This window comes from Girardinichthys multiradiatus, chromosome 3 (genome assembly GCF_021462225.1).
Source record: "Girardinichthys multiradiatus isolate DD_20200921_A chromosome 3, DD_fGirMul_XY1, whole genome shotgun sequence".
Classification (NCBI taxonomy): Eukaryota; Metazoa; Chordata; class Actinopteri; order Cyprinodontiformes; family Goodeidae; genus Girardinichthys; species Girardinichthys multiradiatus.
Window position 1 is genome coordinate 17,348,436 of NC_061796.1, and position 21,242 is coordinate 17,369,677.

The 21,242-nt window shown below is 38.2% G+C and overlaps 1 protein-coding gene across 6 annotated transcripts; it reads right to left on the bottom strand.

Annotated features, from left to right (window-relative positions):
- Positions 1 to 4,937: 4,937 nt before the first annotated feature.
- Positions 4,938 to 21,106, bottom strand: drc1 (dynein regulatory complex subunit 1 homolog (Chlamydomonas)). 6 transcript variants are annotated; one of them, XR_007037680.1, is made up of 20 exons: positions 20,848 to 21,106; positions 20,678 to 20,741; positions 19,925 to 20,125; positions 19,324 to 19,436; positions 19,136 to 19,199; positions 18,260 to 18,460; positions 17,957 to 18,094; positions 15,497 to 15,583; positions 15,286 to 15,402; positions 13,821 to 13,945; positions 13,622 to 13,753; positions 13,135 to 13,534; positions 12,946 to 13,035; positions 12,764 to 12,847; positions 12,469 to 12,599; positions 8,374 to 8,526; positions 8,163 to 8,287; positions 6,472 to 6,598; positions 6,258 to 6,353; positions 4,938 to 5,875 (listed from the first exon to the last, which is right to left on the bottom strand). XR_007037680.1 is itself a non-coding variant. In XM_047361383.1 (18 exons), exons 2-17 carry the CDS (start codon positions 20,726 to 20,728, stop codon positions 8,188 to 8,190), a joined length of 2,187 nt encoding a protein of 728 aa, XP_047217339.1. In that variant the 5' UTR covers positions 20,729 to 20,741; positions 20,848 to 21,106; the 3' UTR covers positions 4,938 to 5,875; positions 8,163 to 8,187. The 6 variants fall into 6 exon arrangements, 1 of the variants encoding a protein (XP_047217339.1); XR_007037679.1 differs by having other exon boundaries at positions 6,682 to 8,287; positions 20,848 to 21,105; XR_007037682.1 differs by adding an exon at positions 5,951 to 5,978 and having other exon boundaries at positions 6,472 to 8,287; positions 20,848 to 21,105.
- Positions 21,107 to 21,242: the final 136 nt, after the last annotated feature.

Consider the following 21,242-nt stretch of genomic DNA (forward strand, 5'->3'; position numbering starts at 1 on the left):
TCCAAAATAGATTTGGCACTCCTGAGGTCCATGCTGGATTATGGATGTGTTCCTTGTATGTCGGCTGTTGACTCTAATTGAGCAAAAACCTAGATGCCTTGAAATCTTGGGTCATGAAAACATGTGGTGAAACATTTAGAACAAGACCAGTATCAGCAATGCAGGTGGAAATGGGTGATGTGCCACTAAGAAGATCTGAAATGATGCTGACTGATTCGGCCAGTCTCCAGTGGCATGTGGTGATGCTGCTGCCATCTTAAATGACTGCTGGCAGCCCAGGAGAAGATCATTTATGATATAGCCTTAGAGCTCCACGCTCTTCCATCGCTCCCTGGGTTTCTCCACTACTTGCATGTAGAATTTAATATCCAGAAAGAACTAAAGGGCAAGTAGACACATGGAGCATGGTGTTGCCTTGTTCACAATTACTGATAAATACTATCCATATTTGGTATTAGTGTTCATTGATGGTACTAAGGATCCAGATAGCGGGTCTGCATGTTTCATCTAGAGAAGAAGAGTACAGGTCCTTCTCAAAATATTAGCATATTGTGATAAAGTTCATTATTTTCCATAATGTAATGATGAAAATTTAACATTCATATATTTTAGATTCATTGCACACTAACTGAAATATTTCAGGTCTTTTATTGTCTTAATACGGATGATTGTGGCATACAGCTCATGAAAACCCAAAATTCCTATCTCACAAAATTAGCATATTTCATCCGACCAATAAAAGAAAAGTGTTTTTAATACAAAAAACGTCAACCTTCAAATAATCATGTACAGTTATGCACTCAATACTTGGTCGGGAATCCTTTTGCAGAAATGACTGCTTCAATGTGGCGTGGCATGGAGGCAATCAGCCTGTGGCACTGCTGAGGTCTTATGGAGGCCCAGGATTCTTCGATAGCGGCCTTTAGCTCATCCAGAGTGTTGGGTCTTGAGTCTCTCAACGTTCTCTTCACAATATCCCACAGATTCTCTATGGGGTTCAGGTCAGGAGAGTTGGCAGGCCAATTGAGCACAGTGATACCATGGTCAGTAAACCATTTACCAGTGGTTTTGGCACTGTGAGCAGGTGCCAGATTGTGCTGAAAAATGAAATCTTCATCTCCATAAAGCTTTTCAGCAGATGGAAGCATGAAGTGCTCCAAAATCTCCTGATAGCTAGCTGCATTGACCCTGCCCTTGATAAAACACAGTGGACCAACACCAGCAGCTGACACGGCACCCCAGACCATCACTGACTGTGGGTACTTGACACTGGACTTCTGGCATTTTGGCATTTCCTTCTCCCCAGTCTTCCTCCAGACTCTGGCACCTTGATTTCTGAATAACATGCAGAATTTGCTTTCATCCGAAAAAAGTACTTTGGACCACTGAGCAACAGTCCAGTACTGCTTCTCTGTAGCCCAGGTCAGGCGCTTCTGCCGCTGTTTCAGGTTCAAAAGTGGCTTGACCTGGGGAATGCGGCACCTGTAGCCCATTTCCTGCACACGCCTGTGCACGGTGGCTCTGGATGTTTCTACTCCAGACTCAGTCCACTGCTTCCGCAGGTCCCCCAAGGTCTGGAATCGGCCCTTCTCCACAATCTTCCTCAGGGTCCGGTCACCTCTTCTCGTTGTGCAGCGTTTTCTGCCACACTTTTTCCTTCCCACAGACTTCCCACTGAGGTGCCTTGATACAGCACTCTGGGAACAGCCTATTCGTTCAGAAATTTCTTTCTTTGTCTTACCTTCTTGCTTGAGGGTGTCAATAGTGGCCTTCTGGACAGCAGTCAGGTCGGCAGTCTTACCCATGATTGGGGTTTTGAGTGATGAACCAGGCTGGGAGTTTTAAAGGCCTCAGGAATCTTTTGCAGGTGTTTAGAGTTAACTCATTGATTCAGATGATTAGGTTCATAGCTCGTTTAGAGACCCTTTTAATGATATGCTAATTTTGTGAGATAGGAATTTTGGGTTTTCATGAGCTGTATGCCAAAATCATCCGTATTAAGACAATAAAAGACCTGAAATATTTCAGTTAGTGTGCAATGAATCTAAAATATATAAATGTTAAATTTTCATCATGACATTATGGAAAATAATGAACTTTATCACAATATGCTAATATTTTGAGAAGGACCTGTACATCATGCAAAAATACACTGCCTGGCCAAAAAAAAGTTGCCACCTAGATTTAACTAAGTAAATAGGTACGAGCCTCCTATAGGATAATTACTGCATGGGCGATTATGTTTCAGAAACATCCAAGGAGATTGCAGAAACTACCAAAATTGGGTTAATAACTGTCCAAAGCATTATTAAAACCTGGAAGGATAGTGGGGACCCATCGTCTTTGAGGAAGAAATGTGGCCGGAAAAAAATCCTGAATGATCGTGTTATCACTCAGTTTGAAACTGTAAAGCATGTTTTCCCTTTTTGCTTAGAATGAAATGTTTTTAAAGGATATGTAAAAGGAACTAAACATATGTTTTGTTATTGATTTCACTTTACTTTTGCATGTTCTAATAGAAATCAAAGGCCTTAAACACTTTACATGTGGTATTTCCAAACTTGATTTACTTGTTTATTAATTTGCCTGATAGATGAAGAATCTTATCTAATCATCATTCATTTCACAAAAGAATCCAAATATAGATTGCAGAAAGCATATTGGTGTAAGATTTAAAGGAATTTTATATAAGATTTGTCCAGTAATTTATTTTCATAGCAATGCTTTTGGTGTCAGGGTTGGTGACATATATTTATACTGTGGTGCTATTGTTAAGCTGAACATTATCACAATTCTTTCTGTCTTGTCTTGCTAGGATGCACCAATATCAGCAATCAAACTTTTCTTACATCTAAATGTTATTATTGTACTCTGCATTGGCAAATGAAAATCTCAGATCCCTATGTTATAATGTATATAATGTAAAATGCAAAAAAACAAATGTTTTGAAAGCAGTAATAAAAACCACTGGAGTAATAATAATAGATTAGAAAAAGAATTTACATCACATCCCATGATCACACAATTTACATCATTAGAGTTGCTTTCCGTTCAAGGTTCTTCTGTTTCAAAGTCATGAGCGGGAAATAACAGTCAGAGTTCAATGAATATATTTATTTACAGAATCAACAAACATTTACCAGAGCATCTTTTCCCACAGTTTGCTGCATCCTCTTACATGGCTCGTTGAAAAATGCCAACTTGACTTCCCATGGCTTTCTCTTAACATTAGCTTTCTTCGTGTCACTCTTCAAAAAAAGCAAAGATTTGTGGAGTGTGAGATTTATAGATTTCCCCTGCAGATTTTCTAATCTGATCTAGGACCCTCTGCAGCTCCTCCAGAGATAATGCTCTCCTTGCCCAGCCTGTCAGTATAGGTGGACAACCAGGTCTGTATAGGTTAGCAGTTGCAGAATACCTGTTTATTTTCAGAGAACTAAATGGACACTGTTCTATGAGACGTTCAAAGCTTTGGGAGATTGTTTTATATCCTAACCCTGCTTTTAACTTCTCCACTTCTCACACTGCTGTGCTCCTTGGTTTTCATTATGCTGTTTGTTTACTAATGTTCTCTAACAAACCCCTGAGGCCTTCACAGAACAGCTGTGTTGATACCATGATGAAATTACACACAGGTAGACTTACTAATTACTAATTAGGTGACCTCTGAAGGCAGTTGGTTGGACAGGATTTTGTTTAGGAATATCATATTAAAGGGGGCTGAAAAGCATGACAAACTTTTCAATTTATTTGCCAAGAAAATATTTTCTTTTCCTCACACTTTACAACTATGCATTGTGTTGGTTTTTCACATAAAATCCCAATAGAAATGACTATTTAATGTGACCAAATGTGAAACAGTGTCAAGGGACATGGGTACTCTTCCAAGTCCCTGTGTTTATGACAATGATCTGAATGGATCTTTGGTATTTATATTTCGTATGCCTGATTACTTATAGAACAGTGACCTGATATCAGAATTAGTTCCAAGGTTTCAGTATCAGTACACTTTACCCACCATGTAGACCAAGGTATAGTGAGATGGCTCAATGTAACAATATAAGTCCTTAATTAACACGAAGAAAATAGAAAGTCTACATCTTTCTATAATCATCATCTGCTATTTGTAATGTAATCAAATGAGGGACTGGAATGCAGGACAAATACTGAGTGTCGCTACTCTTTTTAGACAACACACACACACACTCTTGTTTTGCTATATGTAGTGAGGACCATCTGTTGACTCCCATTGACTTCCATTGATTTTCAGTCATTTTCAACCCTTTCTATGCCCTAACCCTGACAATAACCCTAAACCTAACCATTACCAGTGCTTACCTAACCCTAACTTTAACCTAAACTCAATTCACACCTTAGTCCTAAACCTAACCGTTAGCAAAATAGGTCGTGAGGACCAGCAAAATGTCCTCACTTTGGTACAAATGGGCCTCAATTTGATGGTGAAATCGGGAAAATGGTTCTCACTGTGATGCCAAGACAGGAACACACACACACACACACAGTGACACAGACACTTGTGTCTTACCCCTTTGTGTGAAACTCAAGGTTGAGTGAGCTGCTATATACCTATAGTGGAAAATAGAAACAGCTAATGGGAGAGAACCCTGCATTCAACATGTTCTAACTATAATTTTGTTTTCTGTTTTCAATGATCTACAGTGAGACGTTTCTGTACACTAGTCATAGGCATGAATGTCATGTTAGTTTCCCAGACATTTTCAGCGTGAAATGATCATGTTCACAACAACAAATTGTTACAAAAGTACTGCAGATTTTCTACGACTCCACACAAGGTCAAAATTACACATACAAGCTCAAATATATACATACCCGTGAGCTAATACTTGGTTTACTGTCCCTGACCATGTTGCGCTGCGATTACACACATTTTTGTAGCCAAAAGATTTAGGCAATTGTTACTGGATATTTAACTAATCTTTATTGCAGATTTTTTTTTTTTATTGTTTGGTTCATAAATCATTAATAGGGTTGAAGTTGCCATTCACGAAGCCTAATGTTAGTTTGCTTTTCCATTCATAAACAATTGTCCTGTTGGAACGACCTATGTTTCATAATTTCAACCATCCAGCTGTCAATTTAAGATGAAGTTGGAAAACAAATTTTTCTTTATTTCATTTACTTTGTGTAATTCAGTTTACCACCGGTAATTAAACCACCCCACAGCATGATGCTACCATGACTATGCTTGACAGCTGGTCAGGTATTATTGGGTTTGAAAACCTCCCATTGACTCTTCCAAACATTCTTGTTCTTGTGCCCAAGTAGCTCAATCTTTCTCATCTCGCCATCAAATATTTCAGAAAGCAGTTGTCTGTGTGAGCAGCTGTAAATTTCACTCAATCATCTCTATTTTAGAGCAGGTGCTTCCTTCCTACTATGCACCCTTTCAGTCCATGGTGAGTAAACACTTGCTTCACTGTGGACAGGGATAAAGGTGTTCCAGCAGTGTCAAGTTCATGGCAGGTTTGACTCTTAGTCCCTTGGCTGTTCCTTAACATTTAAACAAATTCTCTCTGAAGGCGACAGATTGGGTCTTCATTCAGAGGTGCTCACCCATTTGCAAACACATATTTACAGCTGTTCAAACAGCTGATCTTGGAATTAAGTTATTTAGAAATGGCTTCAAAAGAATTTCTCAACTTATGTAAATTAACAATTTACATAAATAATTTGCTAAGTTATTTATTTTCACAAAGACTTTCCATGAATGCATCGCTCCCGTTGATTATGTATTATTTGTGTCATGTCTTCAGTTGACCTGTGAGATCATCCATCCACCTATTGTCTATTCTGGTTTGTCCCTGGGGGGTTGCGGGGAGGGCTGCTGCCTATCCTGTGAGAGAACATATACAGGGTAAAAGGAGAGCATTTAAACAGCAAGTTTCCACTATCTTAAAGCCCTTCTTACAAGAAATGTCCCGATCCAGTCCCAGACACTAGAATGGATCAGACAGACAGACAGAATTAACCCTTTGGCTTTTTACCTATTTTGTTATATTTCAACCTGTAATTTAAATGTTTTTAATCTTATTTTCTGTGATGGATATGCTCAAAATAGTCTAATTGGTCAAATTAATTTATAAAAAAGAAAAACATTTTGACATATGCATCCATCCTCTTTTGCTATGAAGCCCCTTCACAAGTCACACAATTTGTAAAATTAAGTTTAGCTGTGTTCAATTTAAGTGTCACATGATCTGTCGGTAAAAACACACCTTTTCTAAAAAGGCCCTCAGAGGCTGAAACACCACTAAGCAACGGGCATCACACCATGAAGACCAAGGAGCTCTCCAAACAAGCCAGGAATAAAGCTGTTGAAAAGTACAAGTCAGGGTGGGGTTATAAACGAATATCCAAATCTTTGATGTTCCCATAGAGGCACCATCAAAACCATCATCTTCAAATGGAAATCAGATGGTATCAACAAACCTGCCAAGAGAGGGCTGTCCACCAAAAGTCACACACCAGGCATGGAGAGCATTATTCGGAGAGGCAGCACAGAGACCAAAGATAACCCTGAAGGAGTTGCAGAGTTCCACAGCAGAGCCTGGAGTATCTGTCCATAGGACCAAAATAAGTCATACACTCTATAGAGCTGGGCTTTACTGTATGCAAGAGTGGCCAGAAAAAAGCCATTACTTAGTGTTAAACATAGGAAGGCACATTTTGGGTTTGCCAAAAACCATGTGGGTGACTCCTCTGGTTAGTGGTGAGAAGGTGCTCTGGTCAGATGAGACCCAAATGTAATTTTTTGGCCACCATGGAACAGCATCCAGACTGTCAAACATGGTGGTGGCAGCATCATGCTGTAACAATGATTCTTTTAGTATCATGGACTGGGAAACTGATTTGAGTCGAGGGAAACATGGTTGGTGCTAAATACAGGGATGTTCCTGAACAAAACCTTTCAGTCTGCCTATGATTTGAGACTGGGACAAAGGTTCACCTTCCAGCAGGACAATGACCCAAAGCCTACTGCTGAAGCAACACTTGAGTGGTTTAAGGGAAATTTAAATGTGTTGAAATGGCCTAGTCAAAGTTCAAACCTCAATCCACTTGAGAATCTGTGGTTAAACTCGAAGATCGCTGAACACAAGCAAAAACCATCCGGCATGAAGGAGCTTGAGCAGCTTTGCCTTGAGGAATGGGCAAAAATCCCAGAGGCAAGATGTGGCAAGCTTGAAGAGGCTTATCCAAACAGACATGCAGCTGTAATTGCTGCAAAATGTGGCTCTACAAAGCACTGACGTTAGGAGTGGACAGTTATGCATGCTGACATTTTCTGTTATTTTGTCCTATATGTTGTTTGCCTCACAATAAAAAAATAATAATCTTCAAAGTTGTAGGCATTTTCTGTTAATGAAATGCTGCAAACTCTTAATCAATTTTAAATCCAGATTGTGAGGCAACAAAACATGAAAAATGCCAATGGGGGTGAATACTTTTGCATGGTGATGTATTAGTGAACAATTATTGCCTTTGAAACTGTCCTTTACAAAATCAGTATTGCACACACTGAGTCTGCCATAATGATTCATTTTTTATATATATTGTGCAGTCCTAGTTTTTTCCCCCTACACAATATGAATCAAATGAAGAAATTAATGTATCATTATTTCTAGATTTTTGAAAGTCATAAGGCTTTTATCTAAATTTAGAGAGAAAGATCAGTAAACTATTTATAAACTTTTATAAAGTTTTTGCTCAGCTTAGATCACATTTTATGATTATAACGAAATAGAGCATTGGCAAAGGAAGATTGATCAGAACTATCATTTGTATAATTCTGTATAATTGCATTGTTCTAAAATTAATCACTAATTTCTTGAATGAAAAATATTGTACTGATGATAATATTGTATAAATTAGCTACAGGTTGTTAGACCAACCAAATATGTTATTCTAATTGTTTTTCTGGGGATTTGTGGAAAAGTGGAAGGCAATAGCATCTTTGTTTCTGGTAAGAAACTTCTTGAGCCTTCATTCGTCATTTGTGTTACATTGATCAACAAAACCCTTCTTCCTCCATCACTGCCAAAGCTGAATATTAAATTCCTAGAGTCAGACTCAGCGATAACATCAATTAATCCTGCTGACAATCAGACAAAAGCCAAAATAACCTCCTGGAGGTGAACTATAGTAAACTTAAGTAGACATAGTGTTGAGCTTCATGTGCAGCTCCATGTTCTGCTCCTTCAGGCGCTCATTCTCCAGAATATGATCAGAGATATCTTTCAGCACAGCACTGGAAAAACACAGACACGTCCACCAATAAATATTTACTTTTAACTTACTAATGATGTATGTTTTCTAGCGGTCAGTACCACTTACATGTGCTGCTTAAGAATTTTCTCAGCAGAATCCCACAACTGAACTTTCTCCTCTGGGATGACGTTCCCTAGTCTCTCCCAATACGCTGCATCCTTGGAAATATCCCGGGCATGTGCGAGCCACACTTTGTAAAGCTGCTCGGTTGAGCTATTCCTAAAAGAGTACCATGAGCATGTTTATATTAAACCTAGTTAATGAGATAAAACAGAGATTGTAGGCATCTAACCAGCATACAAAGATAAAGGTTTATAAAACAGACACACCAATCAGACCCGATACACATTTAACTACTTGAATCAAACTTAAAAATGTTCTAGCTGGACTCTTATTTCATCGTGGCTTTAGATCTGGTCAAACTGGCCTTTTATACCACTCAGATTGCATCCCACAATCTCTGAGATATGGATGATCTTATGTTCAAAAGGTGTTTGTTTCGATGCCTGTCAATACACGTCGGAGTGTCTTTTAAATATCAGTTATCTCAGTTGTATAATTGAATAAATGAGAAAGCTTTGATAAACCATAAGTCGTTTCTGATTAATCCAAACTTTAAACAGAGATCAACAGAGAGAGACAACCATGAGGCTCAAATGTCGCACACAGACTCGCCCTCCACTGTGCTCAGAACTGGGATGTTCAGATCCGCAGGTCAGGAGGCCCAGTCTGGTTCACTGAAAGGTGACACCACGAGATCCAAGGCAGATAGTAAGGTGTCCTATCAATTTTTCTCACCGTTTTCTGGCATCAGAACTTAAAAGACTTCCTTAGTTGAATGCCTCATTTTTTATTTAAACGTTTCCCCAAAGTTAACACCAGAATGGTTGTTTTCATGACTATTTTTCAGATAGAGTGCCAGTTTTATAAAGTAACATTTTTAATCAGCTAATGATATTCAGAATGTTCATTATCAATGTCCTTCAGAATTTCCAATTAAGTAATTAGTGTTCATGTTTTTATGTTGACTTAGTTGATCATTAAACATTTTAGTGTGATTATTAATAGGTAATTTTTGGTTCTGTAAAGACTAGATCCAATATTATTATTTAGTTTACAATTGAAATGGTAATATTGTGATCCTGAGAATAATATATTTCGCTAATTCCTTTCATGAAGTGTGGAAATTTAGGCTTCCTGACAAAGACAATTGACCCTTCTGATTAATAGATATTTAGAAAATGGAGTCAGATTAAAATATTTTTTTAATAATACTGATTGACTTTGTTGGGACCCCAGCCATGGATGAACATGACGTGAACATGGGTTACATTAAATGCCAGTAAGAACTCTTCTGGAACTTTCAAAATAAATCAATTAACCTACTTCCACTGAGCCCAAAAAGAGGAGGAGTCAGAGCTGGAATCTTTGACCCAAAGACACCTTTCCCCCTCTGCTCGGTCTCATTCCAGCTGCGGACAGCGGCTAATGGAGGGACCAGAGCACGCATCAGCTGGAAGCCTTTTAAACTGGCGGGTGAGTAAGGCTTCTACTTTGAAGAATCCTTGGAACCAAAAGTGACCACGATCACACTGATCGTATGCAACAAAGTTAAGTAATGATTTTGCTGTTCGAGTATCTGGCATTCATTCATAAAAAGGGTGTAATCAGACAAGCGTGGCTGGACTTTTCTTCTGAGGCCTCCAGAAGCAGCCCTAATTGAAGTTGATTCCCCACTGAAGTTGCCCCAACGTACCTTTGTCGTACAGGTTGACTGGACCAGCTAAACAGCCGACCCCCTCAGCTACCGAGATTAGCTGCAACACTGGTCCTTTTAATGCCCACACGTGAATTACCAGGACAGCTCCGCTTCCCTCAACTCATCACCCAGAAACTTTTTCCTCAGCACGGTTCACATAAGAAATGGTGTTTGGGCAGAGAAGATTAGCTTTAGAGTGAAATAATCTAAATAATGTTCATTTAATGATGTTTGTTTTTGTTTGTGTTGAGAAAACTCAGCTAAGTGCTAGCAGACTAGCTGCTCAGCTAATTATGTGTTCTGTCTTGCGTTTTTAAAGTTAAAACAAACTTTATTAAAAGGGTGGTTTTTAGACACAGATCAGCCCTAATGTACCGTCAACGCGTATGTATTTTGATCCTTTTACTGATGGTATTTTGAAAGATACATGTTTGATTTTAAAGGGATGATAACAAGCTATAAGTTTCTTTTCTTAGCTTGAACCGCTATCGGCTAGGGTAAGACGTGACTTATGACCTCCATCTTATGAGCTCGCAGGCTTTGTCGTCATTTATCCAGAAAAGTTGTTAGTTTCCAATCTAGGAAAATAATATTTCCCTCAAATATTATTTTACTAAATGTGATAGCTAATTAAACACCATAAATACTAATGTATCCAGAAAGCTTTGGTTGTTATTCAAAATAATATTTCCTTAAATATTATTTTAATATTTCCTTAAATGTTACTGTACTAAATAAAGGCAGCTAATTAAACATTGTTGAGAATTAGTCACTCAGAAGCTTGGTTTTATTCAGCAAATCATTTTTTAAAATGTTATTTTATTAAAATAATGTTTTATCTGATCATTGTGAATGGTTGTTTGAAAGTACACCAATTATTGTCTAAGGTCCAAGACTAACTTAACTTCATTTGCAGATTCCTTAAGATAATCATTGGTTCTCAAACATAAATAACATTGCATGGTAATATTACATCACTTTATTGGTCATGGCTTTAATCATCTTTGATTCACTTGTTCATATTGTATATAGTTGATCTTCTTTATTCTTTCATTTTGCTTGTAGTTTAGCTGGATTGTTGTAGTATAGTAAACACTTTGTTGACTGAAATATGTTTGACTTTGAGTTGAATTATTTTTGTTAATAAGTTCTTGTATTTTAAGAAATTGTGTGAATTTATTACATGTGTGTGCAGAGTTTTGCTGTTCAGTAATGTCAGAGCTTGGCTCACTCCTTTCACTCCTTTTCACTATTGTCCTAATACCACCGCCGTATTGAGATATTCACAGGACAACACTTAACAGACCAAATTATTATTTAATAAAATATAAAAATGAAAATTAAATCATATATTCATGATAATAATCACAACAGACTTTAATATGTAAATATTATCAAGTAGTCAATCATTTGAGGCAGTTTGTCTGTCAGTTAATGATCCACCATTAATTATCCAAATCCTTAAATTAGCAGCTGTGAAAGTGGTCCCCAGCTTTGGGTACCTGGGTGTGCACATATCCAATGATCCCGTCTGGTCAGGAAAGCTCACCACCATCTCTACTTTGTCAGGAAACTGAGGAATGCTGGACTGGGAGCTCAGTCCTGAGGAGCTTCTACCACTATGCGGTGAAGAGCATCCTCTACAACAGCATCTCTGTATGGCACGGCAGCTGCACTGCTGCTGATAGGAAGGCTCTGCAGATGGTGGTAAAGGCTGCACAGAGGACTGTAGGGAGCAGTCTTCCCATCACCTCAGATCTCTATACATCACAATACAGGTGGAGGGCCCTCAGCATCATTAAGGACTGCACCCATCCTGCACAGACTGTTTCAGCCCCTCTCATTAGGCAGGCGGCTGAGGAGCAAGACCACCAGCCTCAGAAACAGCTTCCCCCTGAACTCGAGCCACACTCTGTAGACTCTCTTACCCACTGACCTGCACTATACACTTCACCCTCCAAAGGTGCCGTATTTCATTCACTTATAGGTGCAATATTAAGGATTAGATCATGATTTACATGTGTATCTAGTACTTTACAAAGTTAATTTCAGCTTCCCTATTTAACTGTGTATATTTCTTTTTTTTTGCTCTTCGCTGCATATATTTTTACTGATTGCTAGATTTAGCTTTGTTTGATATACTTAGTTTTCTTTTTACCTAAGTATTAGGCTTCTTAATAGGGACCTGAGTCCAAATTTTGTACCTTAACACGTAAATGAGAGCTGGTATGACAAAAAAAATCCTTGAATCCTTGAATTACAGATAGTTCCCTAATAAGAAAATAATTCCTACCTTAGTTGGAACTTTAATCGATTGGGACAGGCTATGTTTTTAGAGTCCGACTGAGTTCCAATACTTCCAAATAGTTTAGGATAGCTCCACATCGTTACAGTGGTCTTACCTGGAATAGCGTTGCTCAAAGAAACTTTTCAGAGCAGGAAGTATGTGGTTAGGGTGGATGAACTCAGACATAGAGCTTGTAACACTGGTCTCACATGCATCCCCGGGTGCTGCACAGCCGCCCACTGCTCCCTAAGGGATGGGTTAAATGCAGAAGGCAAACTTTGTTGGAATGTACAATTGCAAAGACATAGAGATGATTATTATTATTACTACTGATTATTACTAAATAAAAGATACTTATCATCAAGACCGTTGCAACAGAAAATCCACACAACTCTTCAACTTTTCCTCACCTCATTCTGCTCAGTCAGCTGCTGCATGTACTTCAACAAGAAATCAGTCAACTCAGGCAAATCCTTTTCATCGATACCCAGAGTCTAGAACAGAGGATGGCACGTCTACTGGTTCACGTTATGGACCAGGCTGGAATATTTGTGTTGAGAAACTGATTTAAAGCAGCTGAATGTTTGCTTACATAAAGGAGAGAGCCCAGCTTTACAGTAGTCTGTTCCTCAGTAATCAGAGGAGCCAGCAGCTTCAGGACTTTGGGGGCCATCAAGAAGTCCTGGAATGGATTTAGGAAAAAGACAGATCAGTGTGTCTGCATTGTGACTTTTACTAAATTATTTTCTTGCTATGATTAAAAACTGAATTTGTAACGAACCGTTTCATTACACAGCAGCTCCTTCATTTGGTTCTGCTTGTCCTCGGAGCGTTTTCTTTCCTCCCATTCAGGACAGCCGTAGATGGACACTGCTGCCCCTTCTTTGTTCACCGTCATATCCGGACTCTCGAGGTCAGATTCAGCCGAACCATTCGTTATCCCCCGCCTACTCTTCCTGGTTTGAAACACTGACTGGCTTACCTCTGGTGCTGGCATCCAAGGCCCGATGGGACCGGACAGCTCCGTGAGGTCCAAATCAGGCTGCTGCCAGGATACACCAAATACGAGCTGGGAGATCTCTTTGTCTATGGCCAAAGCTCTCCCTGCTAACTGCTTTAGCTCCCCTTCAACCATCAGCCACACCTGCTCAAATTGTCTAGCATCGGCAAGAGAAAGTTGCCTGCATGAAGAAAACAGACACCAAGTCAAAAAGAACCAGGTCTAAAGAGCCAGAGTGGCATTGATTTAAAAATTTAATGGTACTCACCTGACTTGTTCTTTTTTGCGTTCGTACTTCTGCAGGCAGCGTTTGTAATCTTCAGACAAAACACTCTGCTTTTGCAATTTTTTCAGTTGATTATTGTGGAGTTTTTTCAACTTTTTAATTTCCTTCTCCTCCCTGAAACACAGAGCGGTCAGTGCACCAGAGAATATAATTTAAGTTTATTAAAGAGAAGTTGCACTACCTGGCAATCCTGATACTGATATTTTCCAATAAAGTCACAAATCTTTTTAAATCTCCCTGGACTTTTTTTTTTATCTCAGTCTTCCAGCTGCTGAACTTAAGTCTGTGCTGTTCTCTCTCCTTATTCTGTAAAGCCAAGAACAGGACCGTTTAAGCCATAAGTCAAGTTGTAAAAGCATTTCAGTTCAATTCATTATGACATTTTCACATCTGACAGGTTTACAGGGTAAGCCTGACATTTCGCTAAAGTCCTTTTTAAATATACTGCTCTCATAAAGGCTTTTGGAAAGATCTTCACTATGACTTGAGGTTGAGTTGAAATACTCTTTTATGCAGCAGATGTTGTTCCCGTGATTTTCAACACATGCCATGTTCATGGCCTTGAAGTTGCATGACCAAGAAGCTGTTTATTTACATGCTTTTCGTTATTTAGGCTTCTCTTTTCTCGTAACCTCCAGTATAACCTGCCCACCCTCCAACGCTCCACCTTCTATCCATTATCGGGAACTCTGCTCACCACACGTACCTACACCCTGGACTCTGCTCTTGCCTTGCCGACCCCAAACTCCATCTAAAAACCAGCAAGATCAACTCTCTGTTATTGTCGCACTATAGTGTTGGGACCCAGCTGTGGATTTCAACATTAAAACTCCGGTACAAACTTTTCTGGAACTTTCAAAATAAATTGCATTTAACTGACTTTTAGTTTAGTTATTATTATTATTAATGAAAATAATAATTATTAAATTATTATTACTTATTAGTTTAGTTGGATTGTTTTAGCATAGTAAAGAGTTTGTTGATTGAAATGTTTGACTTTGAGTCGACTTATTTTGGTTAATAAATTCTTGTGTTTTAAGAAATTGTGTGAATTCATTCCATATATGTGCAGAGTTTAATAATGTCAGAGCTCGTCTCACACCTTTCTATTTTGTCCTAATACCATCGCCTTACTGGGCTGGTATTCACAGGACAACCCTTAACAGACTGAAATATTAATATTATTTGTTAAAATATTAAATAATATTCTCAGATTCATAATCACAACAATAGCCATCCAGGTTTTCACTCTGCCCACCTTACCACCCCCCCTTCTCTCTCACAGCGATCCATCCTCCCACATTAAAGGAACCCCTCCCGGACCAGACTTCTGCCAGTTTTCTGTACTCAATAAACTGAACTCTGATTCTTGCCCCCTGGGAGCTTTCCTGCATGTGGGTCAGTAGCTTGCCACAAAACATGACACGTTTTTTTTTTTTATATTTGGCCTGCCATTAAAAGTTTAGTGTGATTACTAATTTCCTGTTTCTATTAGTGACCAGGTCCTACAATCATTCAGTTTCAATAACATTGTGATTCTTTCATAATTTACAAATCTCATAATTGATCCTGTAAATGGTGATAGATTTGATATTATGTTCATCATCACTGAGACAAGCAAGATCCTGTTACCCTCTTTGACATACCAGATATTTTGAATCTTCAGCAAAGTCCAAGGCAATGAAAGCATGACTATGCTCCTGACCGATCAGTTGCTTCTTGTATTCCTCCAGTTTCTTTTTCCTCTTGTTCAGATTCTTGAGCTACAATTACAGTCATGTGACAGCCAATGGATGAAAGAAAACTTATTATTGGATTTTCATGTTTGTGTGTGCTTTCTCTTAAATGTAAACTGACCTCTTCGTCCCAAAGTTTCGTCAGGGCTTGATCCATTTCTTCCGTGTCCTTTGTAAGCATGATACTCATTTCCTCCTGACTACGTCTCTGCCCAAACAAACACCACTGTAATTAGCAATGTTCCTTCGCATTTGAATACTAAAGTTTAGCCAAATCCAAGGAATTAATTTCTTTTTTGGCTTTGATAATCATTCAAATTTTAATGATTTCGAAAGGCAAGAACTTTGTGCACAAGTTGGTATTTCTTGTTGATTTTCTCTAATGCACACATTCAAAAATTGAAGTACAGGCTAAAATATAAACATACGTCAACCATTAATATTTTATTGTTGTCCTTTGGCAAACTGCACTCCAACTACAGATTCTTTTCCAGCCATCTACAAGGTTCTAGAAAAATTATGTTGGTATTTGACCACTCTTCTTGTTTGGCTCCCCCATTATTTTTCACCCAAAGAAATCTGACCACTCTCAACAATTTACAAAGTCTGTTAATTCTCATTCTACTTTTTTCACTAGACACCAAAGCATATTAGAAATATGCAGTGGCTTGTGAAAGTATTCATACCCTTTGAACTTTTCCACATATTGTCACATTACAACCACAAACATATTTTATTGAAATTTTGTGTGAGTGGAGGAAGTGGAACGAAAATTATACATGATTTAAAACATTTTTTACAAATAAAAAACTTAAAAGTGCAGTGTGCAGAAGTATTCAGCTACTCTGAGTGCAACCAATTGCCTTCAGAAGTCCATCTGTGTGTAATCTAATCTCAGTACAAATACAGCTGCTCTGTGACGGCCTCAGAGGTTGGTTAAGAGAATACTGGGGACCAAACAGCATCATGAAGTCCAAGGAACATCAGACAGGTCAGGGATAAAGTTGTGGAGAAGTTTAAAACAGGCTCAGGCTATAAAAAGATTTCCCAAGTTTTGAACATCTCACGGAGCTCTGTTCAATCCATCATCCGGAAATGGAAAGAGTATGGAAAGAGAATATAACTGTGAACCTACCAAGACAAGGACCTAAACTTACAGGCTGAACAAGGAGAGCACTGATCACAGATGCAGCCAAGAAGCCTATGGTGACTCTGGATGAACTGCAGAGATCCACAGCTCAGGTGGGGGAATCTGTCCACAGGACAACTATTAGTCGTGTGCTGTACAAATTTGGGTCTTTATGGAAGAGTGGCAAAAAGGACGGCATTTATGAAAGAAAACCATTAGAAGTCCTGTTTGCAATTTGCCAGAAGCCATGTTGTGGAAGAAGGTGCTTTGGTCAGACGAGACCGAAATTGATCTTTTTGGCCAAAATGGAGTCTGCAAAAGACTTGAGACTGGGGCGGAAGTTTACCTTCCAGCAGGACAACAACCCTAAACATAAAGCCAGGGCTACAACAGAATGGTTTAAAACTAAACATATTCATGTGTTAGAATGGCCCAGTCAGAGTCCAGAGATAAACCCAATTGAGAAACTGTGGCAAGATCTGAAAACTGCTGTTCACAAACGCTCTCCATGTAATCTGACTGAGCTTGAGCTATTTTGCAAAGTAGAATGGGCAAAAACTTCAGTCACTGGATGTGCAAAGCTGGTAGAGACACACACTAAAAGACCTGCAGCTGTAATTGCAGCAAAAGGTGGTTCGACAAAGTATTGACCCTTGTCAAAAAAAAGAAATTATGTATAATTTCCGTTCCACTTCACAATTATATACCACTTTGTGTTGGTCTTTCACATAAAATTCCAATGAAATACATTTATATTTGTGGTTGTAATGTGACAACGTGGAAAAGTTCAAGGTGTATGAATACTTTTATAAGCCACTGTAGTCATGACTGAAGGTTATCAATTTGTAACAAAGGCTTCTTTCTTGGTTGGGAGCTTCTTGATGTAAAATTGTCCTTTGAATTGTGATACTGGTGTTTGAGCGGTTTTCCGTTCAGTCAGGCTTGATGGTTCATGATAAAGTTCGTGAAAATCCAACTAATTTCCTTTCATTTCAGCTAGCCGGTTGAAAGTTGTACACAATTGGGTGTTTAACCAAAACAATGATCCCAAGCACACATCAGAGCTGGTTTTGAAATGGAAAGAGAACGATAACATTAAGCAATAGGAAATGCCTTCACAAAGTGCTGTCCTTTCCTAACTTTGCCTTAAAGCCAGGTCAGTCCCATGAAACTATTTTAGATTAACTCTACCCAATCTGCCAAGAGGAGATCCAACCAGAATTATACAAGATGCTTGTTAATGACAACAAAATGTAGCCATCGACAATATGGCATTCGTGCTCATGATGAGTGTATGTAAACATCTAGGCAGAACATAGAAATAAATATAAAATAAATCATCAAAGATTAATTTAGTTTCTTGGTTAGCTCAATCCACTAGAAGCCTGTGGCAGATTCAGGAGCTTTCAACAAACCATTTGAAGTTGACTCTTTGGCTGCACTTGGTCCTACCTGGGTTTGGGTCATCTCCTCTCGGTAGGCTTCAGTCATAATTTCAACTTGCTCCTCAATCAGGGCATGCAATGCAGCAATCTCCTCTGCATTCTTCCTCACTGTTTTAACATGTTTAGCATTTTTGAGCTTGAGCTCCTGTTCACCACAACGTGATCCAAGCCATAAATTTGAAAAACAAAAAACAAACAAAAAACAAAACTGTTTATCATCATCATTACTTTACAAGTCTTGCCTTTGTTGATGAGATCAGAAAGGTATCACAGCATTTTATCTGCACTGATAACAACTGAATACAGTTACCTGCTGGGAGTAATTTATGGTATTTATGTTTTCTTGGAACATGGCGGCATAGCTCTGCTGTTGCTCAATTAGGGCTGTCTTTTCATCCTCAGAATGCGCCCTCTGAATAAGATCCGACCATTCTCTCAATAAATCATCACATTCTTCCTGCATTGAGGCTACATCCACTTCCTGCTGCTCTGCTCTCAGTGCAACACTGATCTATATTTTTATTGAAATGAGACAAAAAAGAACAAATAAAAATAATAACCAATAACTGCAGGCAGTCTGGAAGTTAAAATATTACAAAAACATTAAAAGTCAGGAAATCTCAGAACCTATTACTAAATGTATCCCGGGTGTAAAGGCAAAAGTTTAGAGTTGAATGATCTTGCAAATAATAAAAAATGTCATAAAGTTTGCGTTTGTTTTTCTGTTAGTCTTCAATTTTGGGAAATGAATTATCTCAAAACAAACCAATGAAAAAACAAAAACCAAGTGGTTAGCTGATTTCCTTTTAAAACCCAAAAAACTGAAACACAAACCATTTTTCTTTGCGTGGTCTCAAACGAATGTGCAGAAATTTTTAATTTTGTTTGATTAATCTTTTCATATTTAATAATATTTTAAATAATGATATTCTAAAAACATAAAACCACCTGCAAAGATTCAAAAAACGTTCTACATTTCTGAAACCAACCTCACTCACCCCACCCTGAATGAAGCATAGGTTTCATGTCTCTTCCCTTATTTTGGTAGTGGTGAAAAAGCGCCCCCTACAGTCACAGTACTCAACGTAATTAAGCCAAATAAAACATTAGACAAAATGAATAAGCATGACTCTGAACAGCTACGTAAAGTTAAAAGAAATCAGACAGACAATGAATTCTTTTAAACCTGTCTTTCTCTCTCTTGTTCTCCTGTTTTACTTTCCTCGTTCGCCTCCATCTTGGAGCTTTGCCTTTAAACAAAACATTATTTTGAAAATGATTATGAAATTAAAAATAATAATGCATAAATAAAGAATAAAGGCACGTTTTGTGGCAAACGTAGAGTTATATGCTTGAGAAATGTAGGAGAATTACCCATTTCTTTGAGCTTTGTCCCGCTCTCTCCTCTGCCACACCGCTTGGGCATCAGTTGCAACTTCGGTGTTTGTCGCTGATGTTTTCAGATCTCTCTGCAGACGTTTCCTCCTCTAAAGATAATGGGAATAATATTGCAGTAAGACATAAAACACTGTCTCCCAAAAATAAGACCAAAACAAACTAGAAGACAATAAAGAGGGTGTAAGCAGGATTTTTTTCTTTATGCTGGCCTGGGATTGGGATGGGACAAGACATTTTTTTGTGGGAGCGGGATGGGACAGGAGAGAAAATCCACTCCCGTGTCACCCTCTACTGCACAATAGAAAAAGCGCCCCCTACAGTCATACAGTTACAGTATTCAATGCATTTAGAATTAGTTGCCTGTTTAAGTATTTGGAAAAAAAAACCCACCAGGTTTTGTTGCTTTTTTTGGTGATTTTGTTCAATTGATAAACACTAATTACCACAACACACACGGGTCTAACAGTGACAGAAAGCTGACTATCATCACTACTTTACAAGTCTTGCCTTTGTTGATGAGTTCAGAAAAGTACTACAGCATTTTACCAAAACAGTGATAATAAATGATTAGAGTTACCTGCTGGAAGTAATTTATGGTGTTTATATATTCTTGGAACATAGCAGCATACATCTGCTGCTGCTCAATGGAGGCTTCCATCACGTCCTCAGAATCCTCACTCTGAATAAGATCCGACCATTGTCTCAATAAATCATCACATTCTTCCTGCATTGAGGCTACATCCACTTCCTGCTGCTCTGCTCTCAGTGCATCATTCATCTGCGTTTTTATTGAAATGAGACACAAAAGAACATAAACAAATAGATAATCAAAAAAAAAAAAAAAAAAAAAATGCCAAGTGAGTCTGGAAGTTAAAATATTACAAAAACATTTGTAAAGACAGGAACTCTCCGAACTAGTTACTAAAGTATCCCGGGTGTAAAGACAGAAGTTCAGAGTTGAATGATCTCCTTGTAGTTAATAATAAAATGTCTTAAAAATTGCATTTGAATTTCTGTTAGTCTTCAGTTTTGGGAAATGGATTTATCTCAAAACAAACCAGCAATAAAAAGCAAAACCCAAGTGGTTAACGGATTTTCTGAAACACAGTCACAGATTTCGATGCAATAAGAATTAGTTGCCTGTTTAAGAGTTTAAAAAAACACCAGGTTTTGTTGCTTTTTGCTGTGATTTTGTTCTAACGAGAACACCTAATTACCAAAACACACACGGTACTAACAGTGACACAAACAGGCCAAATAAAGCAGTAGATAAAATAAGTAAACATGACTCCGAGCAGCAACGTAAAGTTAAAATAAAATTGTTTAAAACCTGTTGATTTTCTGTGTCTTCTACTGTTTTACTTTCCTCTGTCACCTCCATCTTGAAGCTTTACCTTTAAATGAAAAAATAGTTTGAAAAAATTACATAATTTAAAATAATACTGCATAAATAAAGAATAAAGTCTGTGTTGTGACTTATCGCAGACAAACTTGACTTACTTGCTGAAGAAATGACCGATTTCTGAGCTTTTTCCCGGTGTCTCCTCTTCAGGAACACTTGATAGTCTGGTAGCTGTTGCCATAGAAACATTTAGACACTGCGAGCTGTTTTTTTCCACTACACCTGCTTATGTTGCTCATGTTGAACCGTTGACCGTTGCCTTTTTAACGGTGTAATTTTTCAAAAATATTTTTTTAACGACAAAGCTTTAGGGTGAAAGTGAAAATAATATAAAACGGATGCCAGTGTTGCGGTCACGCCAGCCCTCGCGGGGTTTTGTAGGTCACGCCAACACAATGGTAGTAATGTATGGAGGACCGATCCTGACAAAATTAAAAATAAAAGCAGAAATATATATATTTGGTTTTTCCTTTTCCTTGGACATGCATTTTCA

Coding starts and splice junctions, on each gene's coding strand:
- drc1 (XM_047361383.1), bottom strand. CDS start 20,728: ATGGAGGTGACAGAGGAAAGTAAAACAGTAGAAGACACAGAAAATCAA. Junction 12,600..12,763: donor AGCTGACTGAGCAGAATGAG/GTGAGGAAAAGT, acceptor CCCATCCCTTAG/GGAGCAGTGGGCGGCTGTGC. Junction 8,527..12,468: donor TTTGAGCAACGCTATTCCAG/GTAAGACCACTG, acceptor GTACTCTTTTAG/GAATAGCTCAACCGAGCAGC.